This window comes from Pan paniscus, chromosome 3 (genome assembly GCF_029289425.2).
Source record: "Pan paniscus chromosome 3, NHGRI_mPanPan1-v2.0_pri, whole genome shotgun sequence".
NCBI classification, from domain to species: domain Eukaryota; kingdom Metazoa; phylum Chordata; class Mammalia; order Primates; family Hominidae; genus Pan; species Pan paniscus.
The window spans coordinates 40,337,202-40,357,579 of record NC_073252.2 but is presented as its reverse complement, the minus strand read 5'-3'; the positions used below and the strand labels follow the sequence as shown (position 1 = coordinate 40,357,579).

General features: G+C 37.6%; 1 protein-coding gene across 6 annotated transcripts in view; it reads right to left on the bottom strand.

The window, feature by feature from the left end:
• Positions 1-2,224: 2,224 nt before the first annotated feature.
• Positions 2,225-20,378, bottom strand: part of N4BP2 (NEDD4 binding protein 2) — a 112,308-nt gene continuing 94,154 nt past the window's right edge. For 5 of the 6 annotated variants that reach the window (XM_034958472.3, XM_063603533.1, XM_008957577.4 and 2 more), the window contains 2 exons: positions 19,794-19,917; positions 2,225-18,505 (listed from right to left, as the gene is read on the bottom strand). In XM_034958472.3, coding sequence (XP_034814363.2) covers positions 18,460-18,505; positions 19,794-19,917 — 170 coding nt within the window. In that variant the 3' untranslated portion in view covers positions 2,225-18,459. The remainder of the gene's footprint in view (positions 18,506-19,793; positions 19,918-20,378) is intronic. The other variant, XM_063603534.1, reaches the window with a different exon arrangement.

Here is a 20,378-nt window from a genome sequence, read left to right as displayed (position 1 = left end):
GAGAAATTTATCATCTCATAGTTCTGGAGGCTAAATTCCAAAATCGAAGTGTCAGCAGGGCTAGTGCCTTCTGAGGGCTGCAAGGGAGGCAGCTGTTCCAGGCCTCTCTCCTTGCCTGTGTGGTGTCTTCTTCCTGTGTCTCTTCACATCATCTTCCCTCTGTGGCTATCTCTGTGTCCAAATTCCTCCTTTTTATAAGGACACCAGTCACATTGGATTAGGGTCCACCCAAATTACCCCCATTTTAACTTGTGTGGTGGTTAATATTGAGTGTCAACTTGACTGGATTGAAGGATGCAAAGTGTTGTTCCTGGGGGTGTCTGTGAGGATGTTGCCAAAGGAAATTAAAATTTGAGTCAGTGCACTGGGAAAGGCAGACTCACCCTCAATCTGGGTAGGCACAATCTAATCAGCTGCCAATCTAATCTGCCTGCCAGAATAAATGCAGGCAGAAGAACATGAAAAGACTAGATTGTTGGCAGGGTGTGATGGCTCACACCAGTAAATTCCAGCATTTTGGGAGGCCGAGGTGGGCGGATCACTTGAGGTCAGGAGTTCAAGACCGAGACTAGTCTGGCCAACATGATGAAACCCCATCTCTACTAAAAATACAAAAAATTAGCCAGGTGTGGTGGCGCATGCCTATAATCCCAGCTACTGAGGAGGCTGAGGCACAAGAATCACTTGAACCCAGGAGGTGGAGGTTGCAGTGAGCTGAGATCGCGCCTACTGCACTCCAGCCTGAGCGACAGAGTGAGACTCCATCTCAGAAAAAGACTAGACTGGCTTAGTCTCCCGGCCTCCATCTTTCTCCTGTGCTGGATGCTTCCTGCCCTCGAACATCAGACTCCACATCCATCAGCTCTGGGACTCTTGGAACTTCGACTACAGACAGAAGGCTGCACTGTCAGCTTCCCTACTTTTGAGGTTTTGGAACTCGACTGGCTTCCTTGTTCCTCAGCCTGCAGATGGCCTACTGTGGGATCTCACCTTGTGATCATATGAGTCAATACTCCTTATAAACTCCCCTTTATGTAGATATCTATCCTATTAGTTCTGTCCCTCTAGAGAACCCTGACTAATCCAACTAGATTACTTCTGTAAAGACCTTACCTCCAATTAAGATCACATTCAGGAGTACTGGGGGTTAGGACTTCAACATATGAATTTTGGGGGAACATAATTCAAGCCATAACACCCAGCCACATCATAGGGGATGATCCAAAGCTGAACCTAAGTGTCATCAGACAACACTGAAATGCTTCCCTGGCCATGTTGCATGGGAATCACCACACAGCATTACCCTGGGAAGCAAAGGTAGCACCAACACCAGGCTCAACAGCAATAAGTAGAAAACAAGATGGCACTCTCTTTCTGCCAATGGTATTGGCAGCCTTCTCCTAGAGCTCGGCTCCTGGTTTCTTGGCTAGTTTTTGGCAGAAGGGATGGACAAACGATGAAAGTGACAGCATGCCCTGGCACTTCACGTTGGAAGAACTTGCGAAGGGCAGAAGATAGACTGAGAAAAGTGGAAGCCCAGTCCTTTAAATATGCAACCTAGCAAGATAGGCTAAATATACCTAAATGCCTTGACCAAACTCCAATATAACTGATACAATCATTAAACTGGGCATCCCTAGATAAAATATACACCAATCTGCTTTTGCTGAAATATTAAAACTGTATTCTCAAACAAGTTGCCAAGAAAGTAAATAAATCTCTCAATCATAAACATGTAAAAGCCTTTTCCATATCACTTATCTCCTAGTTTCAATCCCTTTCCAACATACCAAAGAGGAACCAAAATAGAAAATACATCATTGAGCAAAACGAGGATATGTGAAATACAATTGCACTGTCTTAAATGGCCCATGACATATTAACTCAATCATTTAAGTTAATGCATAACCTGATAGAGCTATTGAACAGGAAATGATCTCATTTGGTAACATCTGGCCAAAAAGATACAGCTGAAAAAAGGTAGTCAACAATTTCCAATTAGAACACAAAAATGGATGAGGTCCGCTGAGCTCCTGCATGTGCTTTTTCTTTTGGGGGACAGGGTCTCACTTGGTCACCCAGGATGGAGTTCAGTGGCACCACTCGGCTCACTGCAGCCTCAACCTCCCAGATTCAAGCTATCCTCCTGTCTCAGCACCCCCCAAGTAGAGTGGGACTGTGGTGGCGCATGGGATTAAAGGCACGCACCACCACACCCGGCTAATTTTTGTATTTTTTGTAGGGACAGGGTATCGTCATGTTGCCGAGGCTGGTCTTCAACTCCTAAACTCAAGTGATCTGCCTGCGTCAGTCTCCCAAAGTGCTGGGATCACAGGCGTGAGCCACCACACCCGGCCATCCTGCATGTGCTCTTATTAGACAACTACCTAATTCATTTTCTTTTTTATTTGTAATCTTTAAATATATTACCACAATGGACTCTTAAGTTGGGATGACCAGTGTACATAGTAAGTAGGCCCCCTAAAAAAACGAATGATTAAGGGTATATATCTTGAAATTTATGTTTTTATTTCCATGAAAATTATAGACACAATTATTGAGTTAAATGTATATTTTAATTTTTAAAAGCTTTTTACCCTCAAATTCATAAGACGTTTCTCTTTTTTCAGAGTTTTTTTATCTTTTCTAAATTTCATTAATATGAGTCTTTTCTTAATTTCCTCCTCTATTTTCTTTTATGGTTATTTTACTTTTTTTTTTTTTTTTTGAGATTGAGTCTTGCTCTGTCACCCAGGCTGGAGTGCAATGGTGCAATCTCAGTTCACTGAAACCTCTGCCTCCCGGGTTCAAGCAATTCTCTGCCTCAGCCTCCCAAGTAGCTCAGATTACAGACGCCTGCCACCACGCCCAGCTAATTTTTGTATTTTTAACAGAGATGGGGTTTCACCATGTTGGTCACGCTGGTCCCGAACACCTGACCTCAGGTGATCCACCCACCTCGGCCTCCCAAAGTGCTGGGATTACAAGCGAGAGCCACCACACCCAGCTTCCTTTTTTTTGTTTTTTTTTTTAAAGATGAGCACTGAATTTCCAATCTTTATGTACTTTACATACAGCTCTTGCTGGGTTTTGTAGGTTTGGTTATGTCGAGTTTCCCTTTTTTTCTTTACAAAGTTTATCATTTCAGTTCAGTTTCTAATTTGATCCAATGATTATTTAGGAGGGCAGTCTCAAATTTCAAATAATTATTTTTAAATCTTTTATATATTTCTAATTTCATTAATTTACTTCTAATTTCATCAAATAATGTGAAATTTAAAAATCTCTATTTTTAAGGTTTTTTTTTTTTTTTTTTGAGACAGAGTCTTGCTCTGTTTTGCTGGCTGGCGTGCAGTGGAGCGATCTCAGCTCACTGCAACCTCCACCCGCTGGGTTCAAGCAATTCTCGTGCCTCGGACACCCAAGTAGCTGGGATTATAGGTGTGTGCCACCATGCCAGGCTTTTTTGGTATTTTTAGTAAAGGCGGGGTTTCTCTACGTTGGCCAGGCTAGTTTCAAACTCCTGACCTCAGATGATCCCCCCGCCTTGGCCTCCCAAAGTGCTGGGATTACAGGCGAGAACCACCACGCCCGGCCCTTTTTTATTTTTGTGGCCAAGTTTATGATAAATTTTTGTAACTAGTTAGTAGCCATTTAGAAATATATATATTTGGCCAGGTGCAGTGGCTCAAGCCTGTAATCCCAGCACTTTGGGAGGCAGAGGTGGGCGGATCACCTGAAGTCAGGAGTTCAAGACCAACTTGGCCAACATGGTGAAACCTCGTCTCTACTAAAAATACAAAAAATTAGCCGGGTGTGGTGGCGCGCACTTGTAATTCCAGCTACTCGGGAGACTGAGGCAGGAGATCACTTGAACCCAGGGAGGTGGAGGTTGCAGTAAGCCAAGACTGCACCACTGCACTCCAGCTTGGGCAACAAGAGCAAAACTCCATCTCAAAAAAAAAAGAAGAAAAAAGAAATATACATATTTATTCTCTGAAGAATGTATAATTCTATATATATTTATTAAAGCAAGTAGGTCAATTGATTTCTGTGGTCTCCTATTTTTTGTCTACTAGATCTGTCTAGTTCTGAAAAAGGTGTAGTAAAATCCATAAATTTCATTTTTATGATGTTATCCTTATATTTATAACAATCTTCTGATTTATATCTTTATGATAGTTTGGTGCTTATCTTCAAATATTGTCTTTTATAGATACTGTTCTCCCTGTTTAGTTCATTAATAGCTTGTCCCACCTTTTCTGATACTAATATTGCCTCTCCTAATTTTTAATTTCTTTATATATCTGTAGTATTGCTTTTCCAATTGCTTTAAATACTTCTTTATCACTCTAAGTGTGTTTCTTGTAAACAACATATTCACTGGGTTTGTTTTTAATCCATTCTGATAGTCTCTGTCTGTTGATAGGAAAATTGGGCTCATTTACATTTAATATAATCACTGATATTCTTCATTTTATTCCTTCTCTCTTGCTTATATTTACTATTAAACTACCTCATTAATTTTCTTTTTTCCTTTTCTTTATATATACTGGTATGATCAAGTTACAATTTATTCCTTTGTTTCCTCTTATAATTTCAAAATGACACTATGCTTTCCCACTCCACTAGTGGTTATGTTTTTTTAATACACATCATCAAACACATATTTTATTACTATTATGTAAGAATATACTATTTCCCCACCAAGTTACTCTATTCCTTGATGCTTTCCCTCCACCCAATAAGATAAAACTTTTAGAATGTTTTTACTTCTTCCTCCCTTTCCTCCAATACCACCTCTTAGGTTTTGCTGAGAAAAACTGTAACTTTTACTCCCAGGCTCTAGTTAGATGAGTCTCATTTATCTTAAGAGTCTTTATTTAACACATATAGTACACATTTTCAGTCATTTCATCATCATCCAAGTACATTAACATACATACCCATGTATATTACAAGGCTTATTGTTCACTCATCATCTTCCCTTTCTACTTTACCTTCTCATTTCTTGAAGTCTCTATTCTCATTAATTTGTTATTTAGTTACAGTCCTCTTTTCAGTTTCTTCAGATGGGGATATGCAGATGATAGATTCTTGGAATCCTTTCTGCATCCCTTTCACTCTGGCAGGTGAATGATGCTTGGCTGGAAAGAGACTTCTTGGGTTACTTTCCTTTTCTCTTAACAGGTATAGATATGATTCCACTGTCTGATACCAGTCCAATTCTTTTCCCATTGCAAATAACTTCTTTCTGCCTGGAATCTTATATATTTTTCTCTTTAACTTTGAGATTCAGGAATTCTGTCAGAGTATGTTTAGGTGTATGCCTTTTCTCATCAATCCTGCCTAGAATTTAGTGAACACTTTCAACCTGCAAATATAAGGCTTTATTCAGCTCAGGAAATTTACTTCTATTAAATCTGGCTTTTCTCTTGTATTTCACTCTGGAACTCCCATTATATACAAATTAGATCTCTTAGATCTGTCCTCCCTTCTTCCAGCAGTTGTATCAATTTAAGAGTTTAAAAAGGCAGAGTAATGCTTTTCCTAATAATATCAGATCACCACAAACACCAGGTCAATTATCTGATTATAACATTTGGTACTAGAAGGCAGCCTAAAGAGAAACATATTAAAATACATATAATTTGTACACTGAATAATTCACTCTAATACCAAGTATGACATTTTCACTATGTTTCAAAATGTAAAAGTGTAGTTAGAATGAATAAGATCTAGTATTTAATAGCATAAAGGGTGACTACAGTCAACAATCATTTAGTGTACATTTTAAAATAAACAACCGAATTGTTTGTAACACAAAGGATAAATGCTTGAGGGGATGGATATCCCATTTACCCTGATGTGATTAATATGCATTGCATGCATGTATCAAAAATATCTCATGTACCCCATAAATGTATACACCTACTATGTACCCACAAAATTTTAAAATAAAAAGTGCATCTATTAATTATCTTTTTGTTTGTTTGTTTGTTTTTTAGATGGAGTTTCACTGTTGTTGCCCAGGCTGGAGTGCAATGGTGTGATCTCGGCTCACCACAAACTCCGCCTCCTGGGTTCAAGTGATTCTCCTGCCTCAACCTCCCAAGTAGCTGGGATTACAGGCATGCATTACTACGCCAAGCTAATTTTGTATTTTTAGTAGAGACGGGGTTTCTCCATGTTGGTCAGGCTGGTCTTGAACTCCCAACCTCAGGTGATCCACCCGCCTCAGCCTCCCAAAGTGCTGGGATTACAGACATAAGCCACCTCGCCCAGCCAATTATCTCTATTTTTAAATGACTTTCTAATAGTAATATATATAGTTTTAAAACAAAAACAGTTCAGACAATGAAGGCAAAATCTAATTCTACCTCTGACCCCACAGGCCTATCCCGCCAGATAGCCTGCTGTTCAGTTTCTTACAGAATCCTTCAGAAATTCTTCATGTGAAACAGGGAAAAAACTTATTACTGTGGGGGTATTTGTAGCTTCCTTCCTCCTGCCTACTAACAAAGAAAAAGATTCCAATATTTGCATCCTGACCACTTCCCACTGGCTACACCCCCACCTTCCATTGTCTTATTGTGTAGATAAAACAAATGGGAGGGAGGTGTGTTCTATGAGAAGAACCAAGGAAGCTGAGATGAGAGATTTATATGCAAAAGGCCCAGAATTATTCACTAGGCAGAAGAAAACAGAAAGAAAGTGGGAAGGGAGATAGATAAGGCCCAGCAGTGGTAGAGACATCAGGGAGGGTTTTGGTGAAAGGAGGAGAGGAAGAAATAGAGACAGAGGCTTTGGGGTATCTACGAAATATAAGAATGGAAGACAGAAAGAATATGAAGGGAAAACTAATTTCAACTTGTGCTATATAAAACACAAATGTTTCCTATAAGTTCTTTGAGGAATACTGACTTCTGAACATGACATCCTTTGAAACTGAGTCATAAGGGGCCCAGAATCTATTCTATTCACTCTATGTGTGGGTTTGCATTTATATATACATACACACACACACACGTACATAGAGATGTATAGTATATCAGTGGATCTATCTACACATATCCTTTTAAAAAACACACTAATGGATCATCCTGTGAGTACCCTTTTGCACCTTGCTTCTTTTTCTCTTAAAAGTAGAGACAGTGACTCACACCTGTAATCCCAGCACTTTGGGAGACCAAAGCAGGTGGATCACTTGAGGCCAGGAGTTCAAGACCAGCCTGGCCAACATGGCAAAACCCCATCTCTACTATAAATACAAAAATTCGCCAGACATGGTGCCGCACACCTGTAGTTCTAGCTACTCAGGAGACTGAGGCACGAGGATTGCTTGAGCCCGGGAAGCAGAGGTTGCACTGGCCTGTGATTGTGCCACTGTACTCCAGCCTGGGTGATAGAGCAAGTCAAAAAAAAAGTACAGATTGATTTTTATCCTATTTCCAAAAAAAGATTTGAGCTAGCTTACAATAAAATCACAGGAATATGACCTAAAACTATTAACATGACTCTAAGGACAGGAACCAAGAAATATAAGAGACAACTATATTCAGATATTCTAGCTAATGATTCTATGAAGGTAACATAAAATTAATAAGGTACTTTAAAAATAAATTCCTATGTAACCCACTGCCAAAAATTATTTTTGAAAGAAAAAATTAATTTTATCTAAGAAAGGACAGAACAATGAAAAGAAAAACGTAGCCCACAGCTTAAGAAGACAGTGAGCTCTTCTTACTCTACAGCTCAGCAAAGAGATCACCAGAGTCTTCAGAGTCTCAGCAAAGAGATCAGCAGAGTTGCCTGTAATTGTTTAAATAAATAGGGAAACCACAATAATCTGAAATAATGGGCAATGTATAAGCCTATTTTGTTGGTTTTCATAAATTCAGATGGATTAAATAAATAGGCAAGAAGCAACTTCAAACAAAACAGTGAGGTCCCGCTGCAAAGAACTGTTTCAGAAAGACCTAGGAAACTCCATTTCTCATGACTCTCTCCTTTCAGCCCCTCCCAGTGACCCTATCTATCTCGTCTCTCCAGTCTTGACAAAGCAGCAGATTAAAACAGATTAATCCTTATAATTCTTTCTTCAACATGGGGCTGTGTTGAGTCAGATCCTATCCATGTGAAGAATGGAGACCACGCAAATAAAGAAAACATTTTTATTTCACCCAGCCTTCCAGCAGACTGGCTTTCAATCTTCCTCTCTACTGCACTGCTTGTCACTTTTCTAGGTAATATGTACACAAAGTGGATGATCCAGAAATTTGGTATCAATTCTGTGACCTTCTCCACTCCGACTACCATCATCTCCATGCTCAGCCACAAATCAAACTCCCTTAGGAACAAATACCCACATCCTAATATCCTGAACTCTGAAGTTCTCAAGGTTCCTTCCTACAACCTCCTTCCACTTTCCCTCCCCCTCAAACTTTCTGAATCTGTTCTTTCCTCAACTATACCTTCACTGCTCACCTCCACTATTCCAGTCTATCAGCCCCCTCTGGATTCCACTTGACTCCTTACCAGCCTGTATCTCACAGTCAAGCTTTTCAACCTTACACATACAGCATGGTGAATTTCGTCTCCTTTCCTTCCCACACTGAACCCTTCCCATACCTATCCACCAATCACTACCTCTGCTGAAACCAACTAATGTCTCTGTTTCTCCTCTCTGATTCCTGAGAATTGCTGGAGAAAATCACTTAACTGATAAAAGACCAGGTGCTTAGAACACAGACATCTCAGTCTGAAGCCCGGCTCTGCTATTAATAGCCGGGAAAGATTTCGCAAATTCTATAATCTCTCTGAACATGTTTCCTAGTCTGTAAAACGGGGTATATCAAATCATTAGGATGCTTCCAGGTGTAACACAAAACCCAAACAAAGGCAGCTTATTGTCTCTCATAACAAGGCCACTAAAGATCAGTTCCAGGGTTAGTTAATTCAGGGGCTCAATGACATCATCAAGAACAGAGGGTTTTTCTTCTCTACACTCACCATCCTTAGCACATTGGCTTGGGCCTTAGGTTTGTCTCTTCATGGTTTCAACAAGGCAACTGCAATTCCAGACATCACATACAGACACAAAGTCTTGCTGAACAAGAATGCATTTCTTCCTATGTGTTTCTCTGTATTCGTGAGGAAAACCTTTCCTAGAACCAATCTAGCAGAATTCTTGTTGGTATGATCATATATCCATCCTCCAACTAATCACTGGCAAGGGGAAATGGCATTGCCATGATTGGCTTTTCCACCAATCAAAATTCACCTGCAGGAGCTACAGAGGGGTTGATCTTCCCTGAGCCCACTGCCACCAGATGCCTGAACAAAAAGAGCTGTAATAGAATAACTGTTGGGTAGGACAACAATGTCGGCCATGTGGGCAATAATACCTACCCCAGTGGGTGGTTATGATTATACTAGGTACATTTGCAAAGTACCCAGTGGTGCCTAGTTCATAGTAAACATAATGGCTTCCAAATACATACACAAATCCTTTGACATTGTATCCTTCAAAAGGTAGAGCTAATTCTCCTGTGCTTCAAAGTTAGCTGAATTTAATGGCTTGGTTCTAACAAACAATTTGGCAGATAACTGCAAAAAACTTCCAATACTAAGTCATAAAAGGTACTGCAGTTTCTGTTTTGCTCACTTGGATTACCTGTTCTGGGGAAACCAGCCACCATGTTGTAAGGACACTCAAGCAGCCTTTGGAGAGGCCCACATGGGGTCCTCTCCCCCTGGATTTTGAGAACTTCACACTTGAACTGAAAGATACCATCAGCTTCCCTGGCTCTGTGGCCTTCAGACTTGTACTGGGCCATGCTACTGGCTTCCCTAGTTCTCCTGCTTGCAGATGGCCTGGAGTGGAACTTCTCAGCCTCCAAAATTACAGGAGCCAATTCTCCTGATAAATCCCCTATCTATCTCCTATTCATTCTGGAGAACCCTAATACATACACCAATAAGCTACATTAAATAATAATGTGTATTATTTGCCATTGAGTAAAACCAGTGCTCCTGAAATATATCCTAAGCTTATCCTGGACTTGGGGTACTCCCTGGCATACTTCTAAATATCCCAGTTGACATGCAATGCTTTTGTGACTAATATGTCAAGCCATTTTATTTCTATACCTGGTTGGACAAGTATCATCGGTGTAGCAAATATGAACATTTGATACTCATCCTCCAGCTCTACTTCTTCTTCTTTTTTGAGACAGAGTCTCACTCTGTCACCCAGTCTGGAGTGCAGTGGCACTATCTTGGCTCACTGCAACCTCTACCTCCTGGTTTCAAGCATGTGCCACCACACCTGCTAATTTTTGTATTTTTAGTAGAGACAGGGTTTCACTATGTTGGCCAGGCTGGTTTTGAACTCCTGACCTCAAGTGATCTGCCTGCCTTCGCCCCCAAAAGTGTTGGGATTACAGGCATAAGCCACCACACCCAGCCCCAGCTCTACTTCTAATGAGCCTTTCCATAAAGTTTAAAAGAACATTTCCCAGATCTTTGATGAAGGTAAAATTCTATATATATTAGAATACAATAGTTTCTACCAATTAGATACACTCCAGTGAGATTTCAGAGGCATAAGTAAGGTGGAGGCCATCTATCCACTGGTACGGCTCATTCTGTTCAAAAGGCAAATGATGGAGACTTTTTCTACAACACTTTTCTGGTGCCTAGTCACCAGCTTTGAGAATGGTTAAGAGACAGCTGTGGCAACAGTGCCATGGTGGCCTCCTGATTCCTCACCTTTAAATTACGGCAGAGGTAGCAGCTACTATGCAGGTTAATTCTGCAGCATTCTGGAATTCATCCCCAGAGCCAGGTCTAGAATCCACTTCTCCAGCTCTTCCATCAACTTTTTAAAAATCCTTTTTTATAGAGCTTTGAATATATTCAAAAGTAGACATTCTAGTATAATAAACATCTATCTTTCCCATTTACAAACTTATGGGCAATCTTGTTTCCTAAGTACCCACAGCCACTTCCTCCATCTTATTTTGAATTGCTAACATCGTATCATTTTACGTACATATTTCAGCATGTATCTCTTTTTTAAAAATAGAGATCCTTTTAAAAATACAACCACATCATTCCTAAAAAACAATTGTTCTTTAATTTTCAAGTCAATGTTCACATTGCCAACTGTCGTGTGATTGTCAAGTTTTTCTGCTGAACCAGTACCCAAAAAAGGTCCACAAATTGCAACTGGTATAAGCCTCTTTTGTTTCAATGGGTAAGTTCTCCCTCCACCTGTGTGGTTTTATTTTATCTTCAACTTATTTAAAGAAATTGTGTTGTCAGTTTCCCAGTCTATCCTGGTAATTGCATCCTGATGTCTCACATATTCCTGTGTCCTCTGTAATCCCTGTAAATTGGTTGTTGGATCTACAGCCTTGATCAGATCTAATTCTCCAAGATGAGGGTGCATTCTCTCTGAGAAAATTTGCGTTTGCCTTTGTCAGGCAGCTAGTGGCGGCATTATCAGGCCAAGACCTCTACCAATTCAATTCTCGACTTCCCGTTTTTTTGCCTACTCTAGGTGTTATGACTTCGGGCTGTTATTCTGTGAGGGCCAGTAGTGATTTTAACTTGTCAGGATTGATTGATTGAGTTTTTGGTCTCTTCTGCTCATGCCAAGACAATATTCCTTGCAGTCCTTCTGGGGGTGGGAAGGAGGGCGAAATTGTTTTATTCATCCCCATCCCCACTGAGGATAAAGCTCTGTGGGGTGTTAGGTTTATGGAGTGTCTTAGTCTTTAAGTCTGCTGTCCTTTGTCATCTGTCCCTCCACCCCAAAACTGAAAACTAAAACTTAACATGAGTCAGGAGCAGAGGCACCTTTTGCAAAAGTGCCTCTAATATTCTCACTTAGATTTCTGACCTAAGCCCCTTTATCAACTATGCAGTGTTTTTAGTGTGTGTTTAGTATTTTCATCCGGAATCTTTTGTTTCCCCAACTCTCCCAGTTAGGGAGTCAGTCTGAGTTTTCTAACTAAGAAATGCATGTGAAATAAAGATGTTCCTCAACTTACAATGGGGTCACTTATGTAATAAACTCACTGTAAGTTGAAAATATTTTAAGTGGAAAATGCATCCAATACCCCTAAGCTACTGAACATCATAGCTTAGCCTAGCCTACCTTAAATGTGCTTAGGAAAGTTAACGTTAGCATGGCTGACTAGGAGCTGCAGCTCGCTCCACTGCCCAACATCACAGGCGAGTATTGCACCACATATCACTAGCCCATCACCAGCACAAGAAAAATCAACATTCATGCTTTGAAGGATGGTTTCTACTAAACGCATACAGCATTCACACCATCACAAAATCGAAAAATAAGTCAAACCATCCTAAGTGGGAGACCATCTGTACATATATCGTATATTAAATAGGGCAGGCTAATGTAGCAATGCCAAAAACATGTTTTGACTAATGTACTTCCTGCCATTAGCACTTATTAAGCTAGTCCGTGTCATTTAGTTTTTTCCTACTTGAGGCTAGAACAGGATCATATACAGCAATCCTCCCCGAATAAAATTCCCTGGCCGGGTGTGATTGTTCACACCTGTAATCCCAGCACTTTGGGAGGCTGAGGCGGATGGATCACCTAAGGTCAGGAATTCGAGACCAGCCTGGGCAACATGCTGAAACCCCATCTCTACTAAAAATACAAAAATGAGTCAGGCATGGTGGTGGGTGCCTGTAATCACAGCTACTTGGGAGACTGCACCACTGCACTCCAGCCTGGGTGACAGAGTGAGAATCCATCTCAAAAAAAACAACAACAACAACAACTGTGATTTCCTTTTTTTGATTCCTAACACTCAGAAGTCATCAACGCATCGAGAACTAATTTTCACATTATTTGCATATAATGATAAAAAATGATGTGGCAGAGACTGCTATTCATTCTCCTAATATCCATTCTCTTTCCTCCAAGAGAATACCAAATTTCAGCAGAACATGGCAGTCTGAAATAGAAAATTTCCCAGTCTCCCTCGCAGCTAGATATGACATGACTAGGTTCTGGCCAATAGGACGTAAGTAGAAGTGTCCTACGGCAGGTTCCAAAAACCATCTTTAAGACCACTTGGCACTTGCCTTTTGCTCCCTTTTTCTTTGTCTTTCCTCCAGCAGAATACAGATGTGACAGTTAGAGATGTAGCCACCCACCCTGGCCTAGGAAAATGAGGGCCATTATCTTGGGTATAGCAGAATGATGAACTTTCCTAGATTCCCAAAAGCGTCAAGTAAAAGAAGATTCCCAGCAGTCCTGGAATTTTTATCCCTGGGATTTTATAGGAAGAAAGAAATAAACTTTTACCTTTTGCCATTAGTATTTTGGGTTTTTCCAAAGTACCAGCTTTCGTATAAAGGAAGAAGGCAGAATCATAAATGGTAGGTTTTCAAAGACATATACTGTGGAGCCACAACTCTCTGGAGAGAACAGTAGACTATTATCTCTTTATAAGTAACTATTCTCTCTTAGGACAAATGCAGCTGCTCCATATTAGGAGTCAGAGAATGTGGTTCAAGTTATACCTCTGACATTAAACAGCAAACCAGTTAACTTCTCTAAGTCTATGTGGCTTTATTCATTAAATTGGGATAGCACTACCTATGTAATAAAATTCTCTTGAGATTTAAAATATAACATATACGAGAGTATCCCATAGTATAAGTCACTATATACATAGGAGTTGATAAGAATAATTATAATTCTGGATAAAAGCTCTATCGCATTTACCCTGTAACCCCAGTAACGAGTGCTCTAAATATTTGTTAGATAAATGTTTTTAAGTCCTTGCAAAATGAGTGAATTCTGCTTTGGACTCGAATATAAAGTTCCAAGGTCATTAATATTATTTAAAGCATTACTTGAGTCTCTAAGAGATTCTTTTTTTTTGAGATGGTCTCACTCTGTTGCCCAGGCTGGAGCTCAGTGGCACAATCTCGCCTCATCGCAACCTCCACCTCCCAGGCTCAAGCAGTTCTCATGCCTGGGATTACAGGTGTATGCCACCATGCCTGGCTAATTTTTTGTAGAGACAGAGTTTCACCATGTTGGCCAGGCTGGTCTCAAACTCCTGACCTCAAGCAACCTGCCCGTCTCAGCCTCCTAAAGTGCTGGGATTACAAGCATAAGCCACCGCGTCTGGCCTCTAAGAGATATAATTCTTAATTTTGATATCAGTTAAAAGATACAGGGTGTGAGGAGAGAAACCATAGCTAATCCATTTATCTGGTTCAAAAGTAGACTCTTATTTGCTACAGAAAACGTAAACTAGAAGAAAAGTTGTGGTACAGAAATAAAATTTTCATGACACTTTCCCCCTGAAATTACAAAGTTAGACATAAAAATATTTTAAAATATTTAAACCACTAACCCTAATAATACATCAAATGAAGGATTTCCTCACACTGGACTGTGGCTAAAGTATTTTATTAAATTAAGTATGTAATTTGCAAATGGCTTCATAAGAAAATTTAAAAGCAAATTTATAAAACATTTTCAATTTAAAAAGTACAGAGTTAACAGCAAAATTACATTTTCTATACAGTACAAATAAAAACATTTTTCTGATATACTGTCTGAAAATTTTATAATATATTCTCCAACTGATAGCTGCAATATTGTATCTTAATGAGAAGCCTCACAGTTAATTCAATCATTTATTAATAATAAGTTCATCATTGGACCATAAAAGTCAATTGCTCAACTTTAAGGAAAATAATGAACTTTGTCATCATATAATATGAAGTTATAAACGGCTCTTCAGGATGTAGATGTGTTCTAGCCTTGTTTCTCTATTAAATTCTGTAAAGAAGCATTAAGTAATACTGTAAACTTGAATTACATTTTAAAAATAAGCACCATGAACATACATTCTACATAAACTTATTTTACCTTTTAAATGACACCTTTTGGCCACATAAACATTTAAATCTGTTTTCTTTACATGTAAATAAAAATTGAGCAATATTTAACTACTACACCGAAAAATTACCAAACTTCACCTCATTGCACAATGGAAAAGCACTTAGAAAAAGCACTTGGAAAAAACAGCACACGTTATTTTTGTCTTTTTTATACATTTAGTCATTTTCTTAAATTGAGAGCAGTTAAAACATTGTCAGAGCAATTTCCTGAGTTTCCAAAGTTTCCAATTTCCAGCTCAGAAATAACCGATCTCAATATTATACATGTCTACTTTCTAAGCATACAAAACACTTGAATTCAAAAAGAAAAGACCTAAATAAAGGATGGAAACCATCCAGAAGAGCAGTATAGCTTTTCTTCTCAAAATATACTACTCAAGAGGATTTAAAGTCAAAATTTCTGCTATATAATATGTCCTATATTTAAAGGCCATAAAGTTGCAAATAGTATGGAAATACTAACCAACTGAAGAAACTGCACATTAAAAATAATGTAGAGAAATATGAAGAGCCAATAAACGTAAAAAAAAAAAAACTTCCATTTCTCACATTGGAATAAAGAGATGGACAGACTGAAAATACTGTTAAGTGTCTAATATCTCCCTGGTCCAACTGGACACCCTCTGGGGTTTCCACATTAGTCCTCTTTTTCCATCTGGGAGATAATGGTAAGAGACTACTGAATGAATATAATTATTACTGAAACCTTCCATACTACAGAAGTGCTGTACTTTTAAAATATTAAGTTTACAAAGAATCATTCTAATGAGTCATGTATTAGCACAAATATACAGGTTGAATGAGTATCCCCTATTTAAAATGCTTAGGACCAGAAGTGTTTTGGATTGCTGGGGTTTGGGGGGATATTTTAGAACATGTGCATTATATTTACTTGTTGAGCACCGCTAACCTACAAATGTAAAATGCTCCGTGAGTATTTCCTTTGAGCATCATGTCTGTGCTCGAAAAATTTCAGATTTTGAAGCATTTCAGATTTTGAATTTTCTCATTAGGGATACTCAACCTACACCAATACATGAAAATTTTTATAATCTCCAAACTATCTTTGACATACAGGATTTAGAAATGGGTAATAGAGAAAACTTTTAAAATCCCCAAACTATCTTTACTGCGGGCATACAGGATTTAGAAATGGGCAAAAAAAAGAAAGGAGGGATTACAAACTTTTCTTTCAAAATTATGTGTTGCTTAAACTATGCTAGATAGTGGGGTGGGAGGCAATTTGGAATTAAGCAGCTTCATAAAAATACATATGATGCTCAAACTTTGCCTGTATATTTATCAACAATGATTAAGATATACTATTTGATTTATCAAAATAAGGCATAATATTAACATTGATATAGTAAACAACTAAACAATATAGCTTTTTTCATTTGACTTCTGCCCACGGAATACCACACCTCTACTTCTGACTGCTCCTTCATTAATCATAATTATAATATTGAAATAAGTCTAGCTGAAGTGCCGAAAAGTGATGATTTTTAAAACTAGGTAAGGAAATATAAAAACACAGAAAGTGAGTATGCAGCTGCACACATTCCAATAACTCCACATTTTAGCACTGTTTTTCATACCCTTAAATCATACTAATGTATACATAGGAATATCTTATTTCATTAACAATTATAGTTTTATAGTAAGTTGTTTAAAGGAACTGCTTTATTTTTAATGTACAGAACTGTTCTAGAGATTACAAAAGTGTGCTAAACTGTTGGCATTCTTTAAATAAATTATTACAAACATAAGTGTGAATAATACTTCAATACCAGTCACTAACCATTTCTAAATAATAAACATGTATTTTCATTTTTATGGAACTAAAATTCAATGATAAGCCTCCTTATTTTAAAAGCATGCAATCATGATATATAAAAAAAAGTTTTGGGGTTTTATTTTCATTGAAATGTCTGCTCTTTTGGAAAACCATTCTGTACTTTAGGATTCTTTTGGTACCAGCTCAATCCTATAATTTCTGATCCAAATTTTTTTTTAAGCTTAACAAAAAGCAACAAAACTATTTGTTAAAATTATGTATGTTGAAAATATTCTCCATCTCCAAAGGCAAATTTAAGCCATTGCCTCATATTGGAAAATTATACCTTACCACGTTATAACCTCCTTTACACAGGTTTAACTTGCATACTAACAGAATTTATTAGCTAACCAAACAACAGAAGTTAATGAAAGCTTCCTTTGAGAAAGTTGGCTCTTTTTCAAAATAAAAGTGAAAATATTTTAAATTGTAAGGATTCTTCTTATGATTATAACCAAAATATTTTCTCTTTTTTTTCTTTTTTTTTTTTTGGAGACGGAGTCTTGCTCTGTCACCCAGGCTGAGTGCAGTGGTGTGATCTCGATCTCGGGTCACTGCAACCTCCACCTCCCAGGTTTAAGCAGTTCTCCTGCCTCAGCCTCCCAAGTAGCTGGGATTACAGGCACACGCCACCACACCCAGCTAATTTTTGTATTTTTAATAGAGACGGGGATTCACCATGTTGGCCAGGCTGGTCTCGAACTTCTGACCTCAGGCGATCCACCTACCTCGGCCTCCCAAAGTGCTGGGATTACAGGCGTGGGCCACCACACCAGGCCAATTATAACTAAAATATTTTCTATATTTGTTTAATAGAATTTTAACCTACTGCAGTTTTAAAATTACATGCCTCAAAAATAAAATATAAGTATTTAGTACTGTCTGAAATACGACTTATACAGACAGTTCTAGAAGCATTTCGATAAGGCAGCAACATCTGGAAGATATTTAACCATTTCTTTTTCTCTGAAAACCTTTCTGTCTATAGAAAGTATAAAATTACAATATAATCTCAGACCCAACTTTCTTTCCATAAAATGCACACAGAAGAACAGAACAAAAGGTAAAAGATCAAGGTCATATACAAAGCAGAAGAAAGGGCAAAAGCCTGTCTTCCTTCCTGTAGGATATGGCAAAATAAAAGCATTTTATGTGTTTAGTTTTGAAAATAAAAAATATTCAAGTGTTTTTGTTAGATCTCCTTTTTTTCTTTACTACCACTACTATGTCCTTTTTCCTCTTTTAATACCACCCTTTGGGGGGCATGAATCAGGTCTCAAAGCACTTTAAATACCTCTCACAAAAGACTTTTAGGACATTACTAAATGTCATACAACAATTAATAGAAAGGTAACTTTTTCTGAGAAACAATCAGAGCATTTTAAACTTTAAAACTGTAGCTGATAATTTTCTTACATATTTTGTAATCAATAAAATTTCTCTGTAATATCTTTAACAGGTAACATTTGCATTTGATTCAGTAAAAAAAAAATCAAACCTCACTTGCATTTTGAAAAACATCATAATTTTTTTGTTTCATAATTGAATATTATTTATAATAAAACACATCTTTAGGGTAGAATTGACTGAATTACTGCAAATAAAAGTAATTTTAACCTACAAACCTTCATACTTCTAATTCAAGGATGTTTATTTTACTTTAGCATGACTTTCAAGCACCCTGGTTTAATTTCAGAGAACCTGCAAAAATGAGAAAAGAGTTATTTTAAAGATGAAAATTTCAAATTAGCTAAGGAATATACCTTGTAATCAATTCCAAGTACCTACGCTTAATATAATATTTACTACCAAAGTATTGACCCTTATTAAGTCAATATCCAAGACCAACATCTAGGTTTATGTTCCTTTTATCTACGGTCAAAACAAATACAATCTTAAAGCTGGGGGTTGCTCTTGACTTAGTATAACTTAAGATTTGTCAAAACCTGTGAGGCCTGAATTTTACCTTTATGAAAAAGAGTATGCTGTAGGAAGAATAAAGTCCTTGGTCCATCATGAAAGCACCAAGAATAAATCTCTGATATATCAGGTAAGTCTGATTAATCTGGCCATGCAATGCTTTCAACTCTATCCGGAGAGAATTTAAAGGAAGACTAGTCTCTAAAATAGATAATTAATCTCAACATAATGTTCTGGTCTAACTACTCCTTTTATAAAAATAACCCTGATGTCACCTGTTTTATGCTCATAACTTATGCTATCATTTTCGATAATGTAGCCAAATAACATCTTATTACATGGCATAAAATAAATATGCTACACTGAAATTGGTGGGTAGGAGTTAATGATACACATCTGCAGGAAATCTATCCATCAACAGATATTTCATCTTTGACTTTCTTGTCATTTTCTCTTATTAAATAATTATCACTTAATGAAAAAGAACATTTCATGTTTGTCAACACAGGTCATTAATGGCATTTAACTTATGAAAACACAAATAAATTCATATTAACTGAACATTTCTGCTAAAGTTTAAACGTACCTAAATTATAACTATATTTCAATAGAAGCCACCCAATTCCAACCAAAACCCACAAATACTGATTTCCTTTCAAAAGAATAATAGCAAATCTTAAAGTATGATACATATTACCTAATTATTTTGCATATTATCAAAGAAACAAATATATTTACTTTCTTTTAGAACTTTAAATTTATGATAGAAAGTTTTATCAGATGATTATTGGCAACAAATACATTTTTCCTTATTTCTGGTTTACCAGACAACATAAATCCAGCAGGGAAAGTTATATCATAATTTAAGCATGAATCTGTGGCTGAAATCAGATGATTAAATTTAGTTAACTATTTTAACAGATTGTTCTGAGTACGCTATTAGTGTTTATTTACCTAGCTATATTAGGGCAATTGCTATTATCAATAACAGAAATCTATACTCACAGAAATATCTGATATAGATCTATATGGGCAGTTGCCATTATTAATAACAGAAATCTACACTCACCTGAAGCTATGGCTTATGAGGTACTTAATGACAGCTGGTTTGATGCGAGCAACTCCTCCCTGGCTGTGGTTTCCTCTCCCCGTAATCACAGACAAATAGGGCTTCCCACCGTTCTGCTTAAATTCTGTTACAACAGAAATCAGGGGAGTTAAAATTCATTTATCTTACATTCTCAATAGAAAACGTAAACCTTAGCTACTCAAGCACATGAAATTGTTTTCATGAGGATTTTGGGGTTTGCCATCTCAAAGCAGTAATAGTAAGACAGATTTGCTATCTCAAAAAGCCCCCAAATTAATGTTTTAAGATGTATGTTTTAAAACACATAGCCTCATTGTAATCTATCCATCAAAAGATTTGGTGGGACTTCTTCCTTTATGGGGGAAGAGATTTCTATGCACTACCAGAAGTTCTCCCTGAAATAATGATAATGGCAATAATAACATTAATGATACCTAATAATTACTATACAAAAGGAGTCAAGTACTGCTTTAAGTGGCTTATATTTATTAACTAAGAATCTTCACAACAACCCTGTTAATTAAATATTCTAAAGCCATCAAGCTTTGTTCTGAATCATGGCTC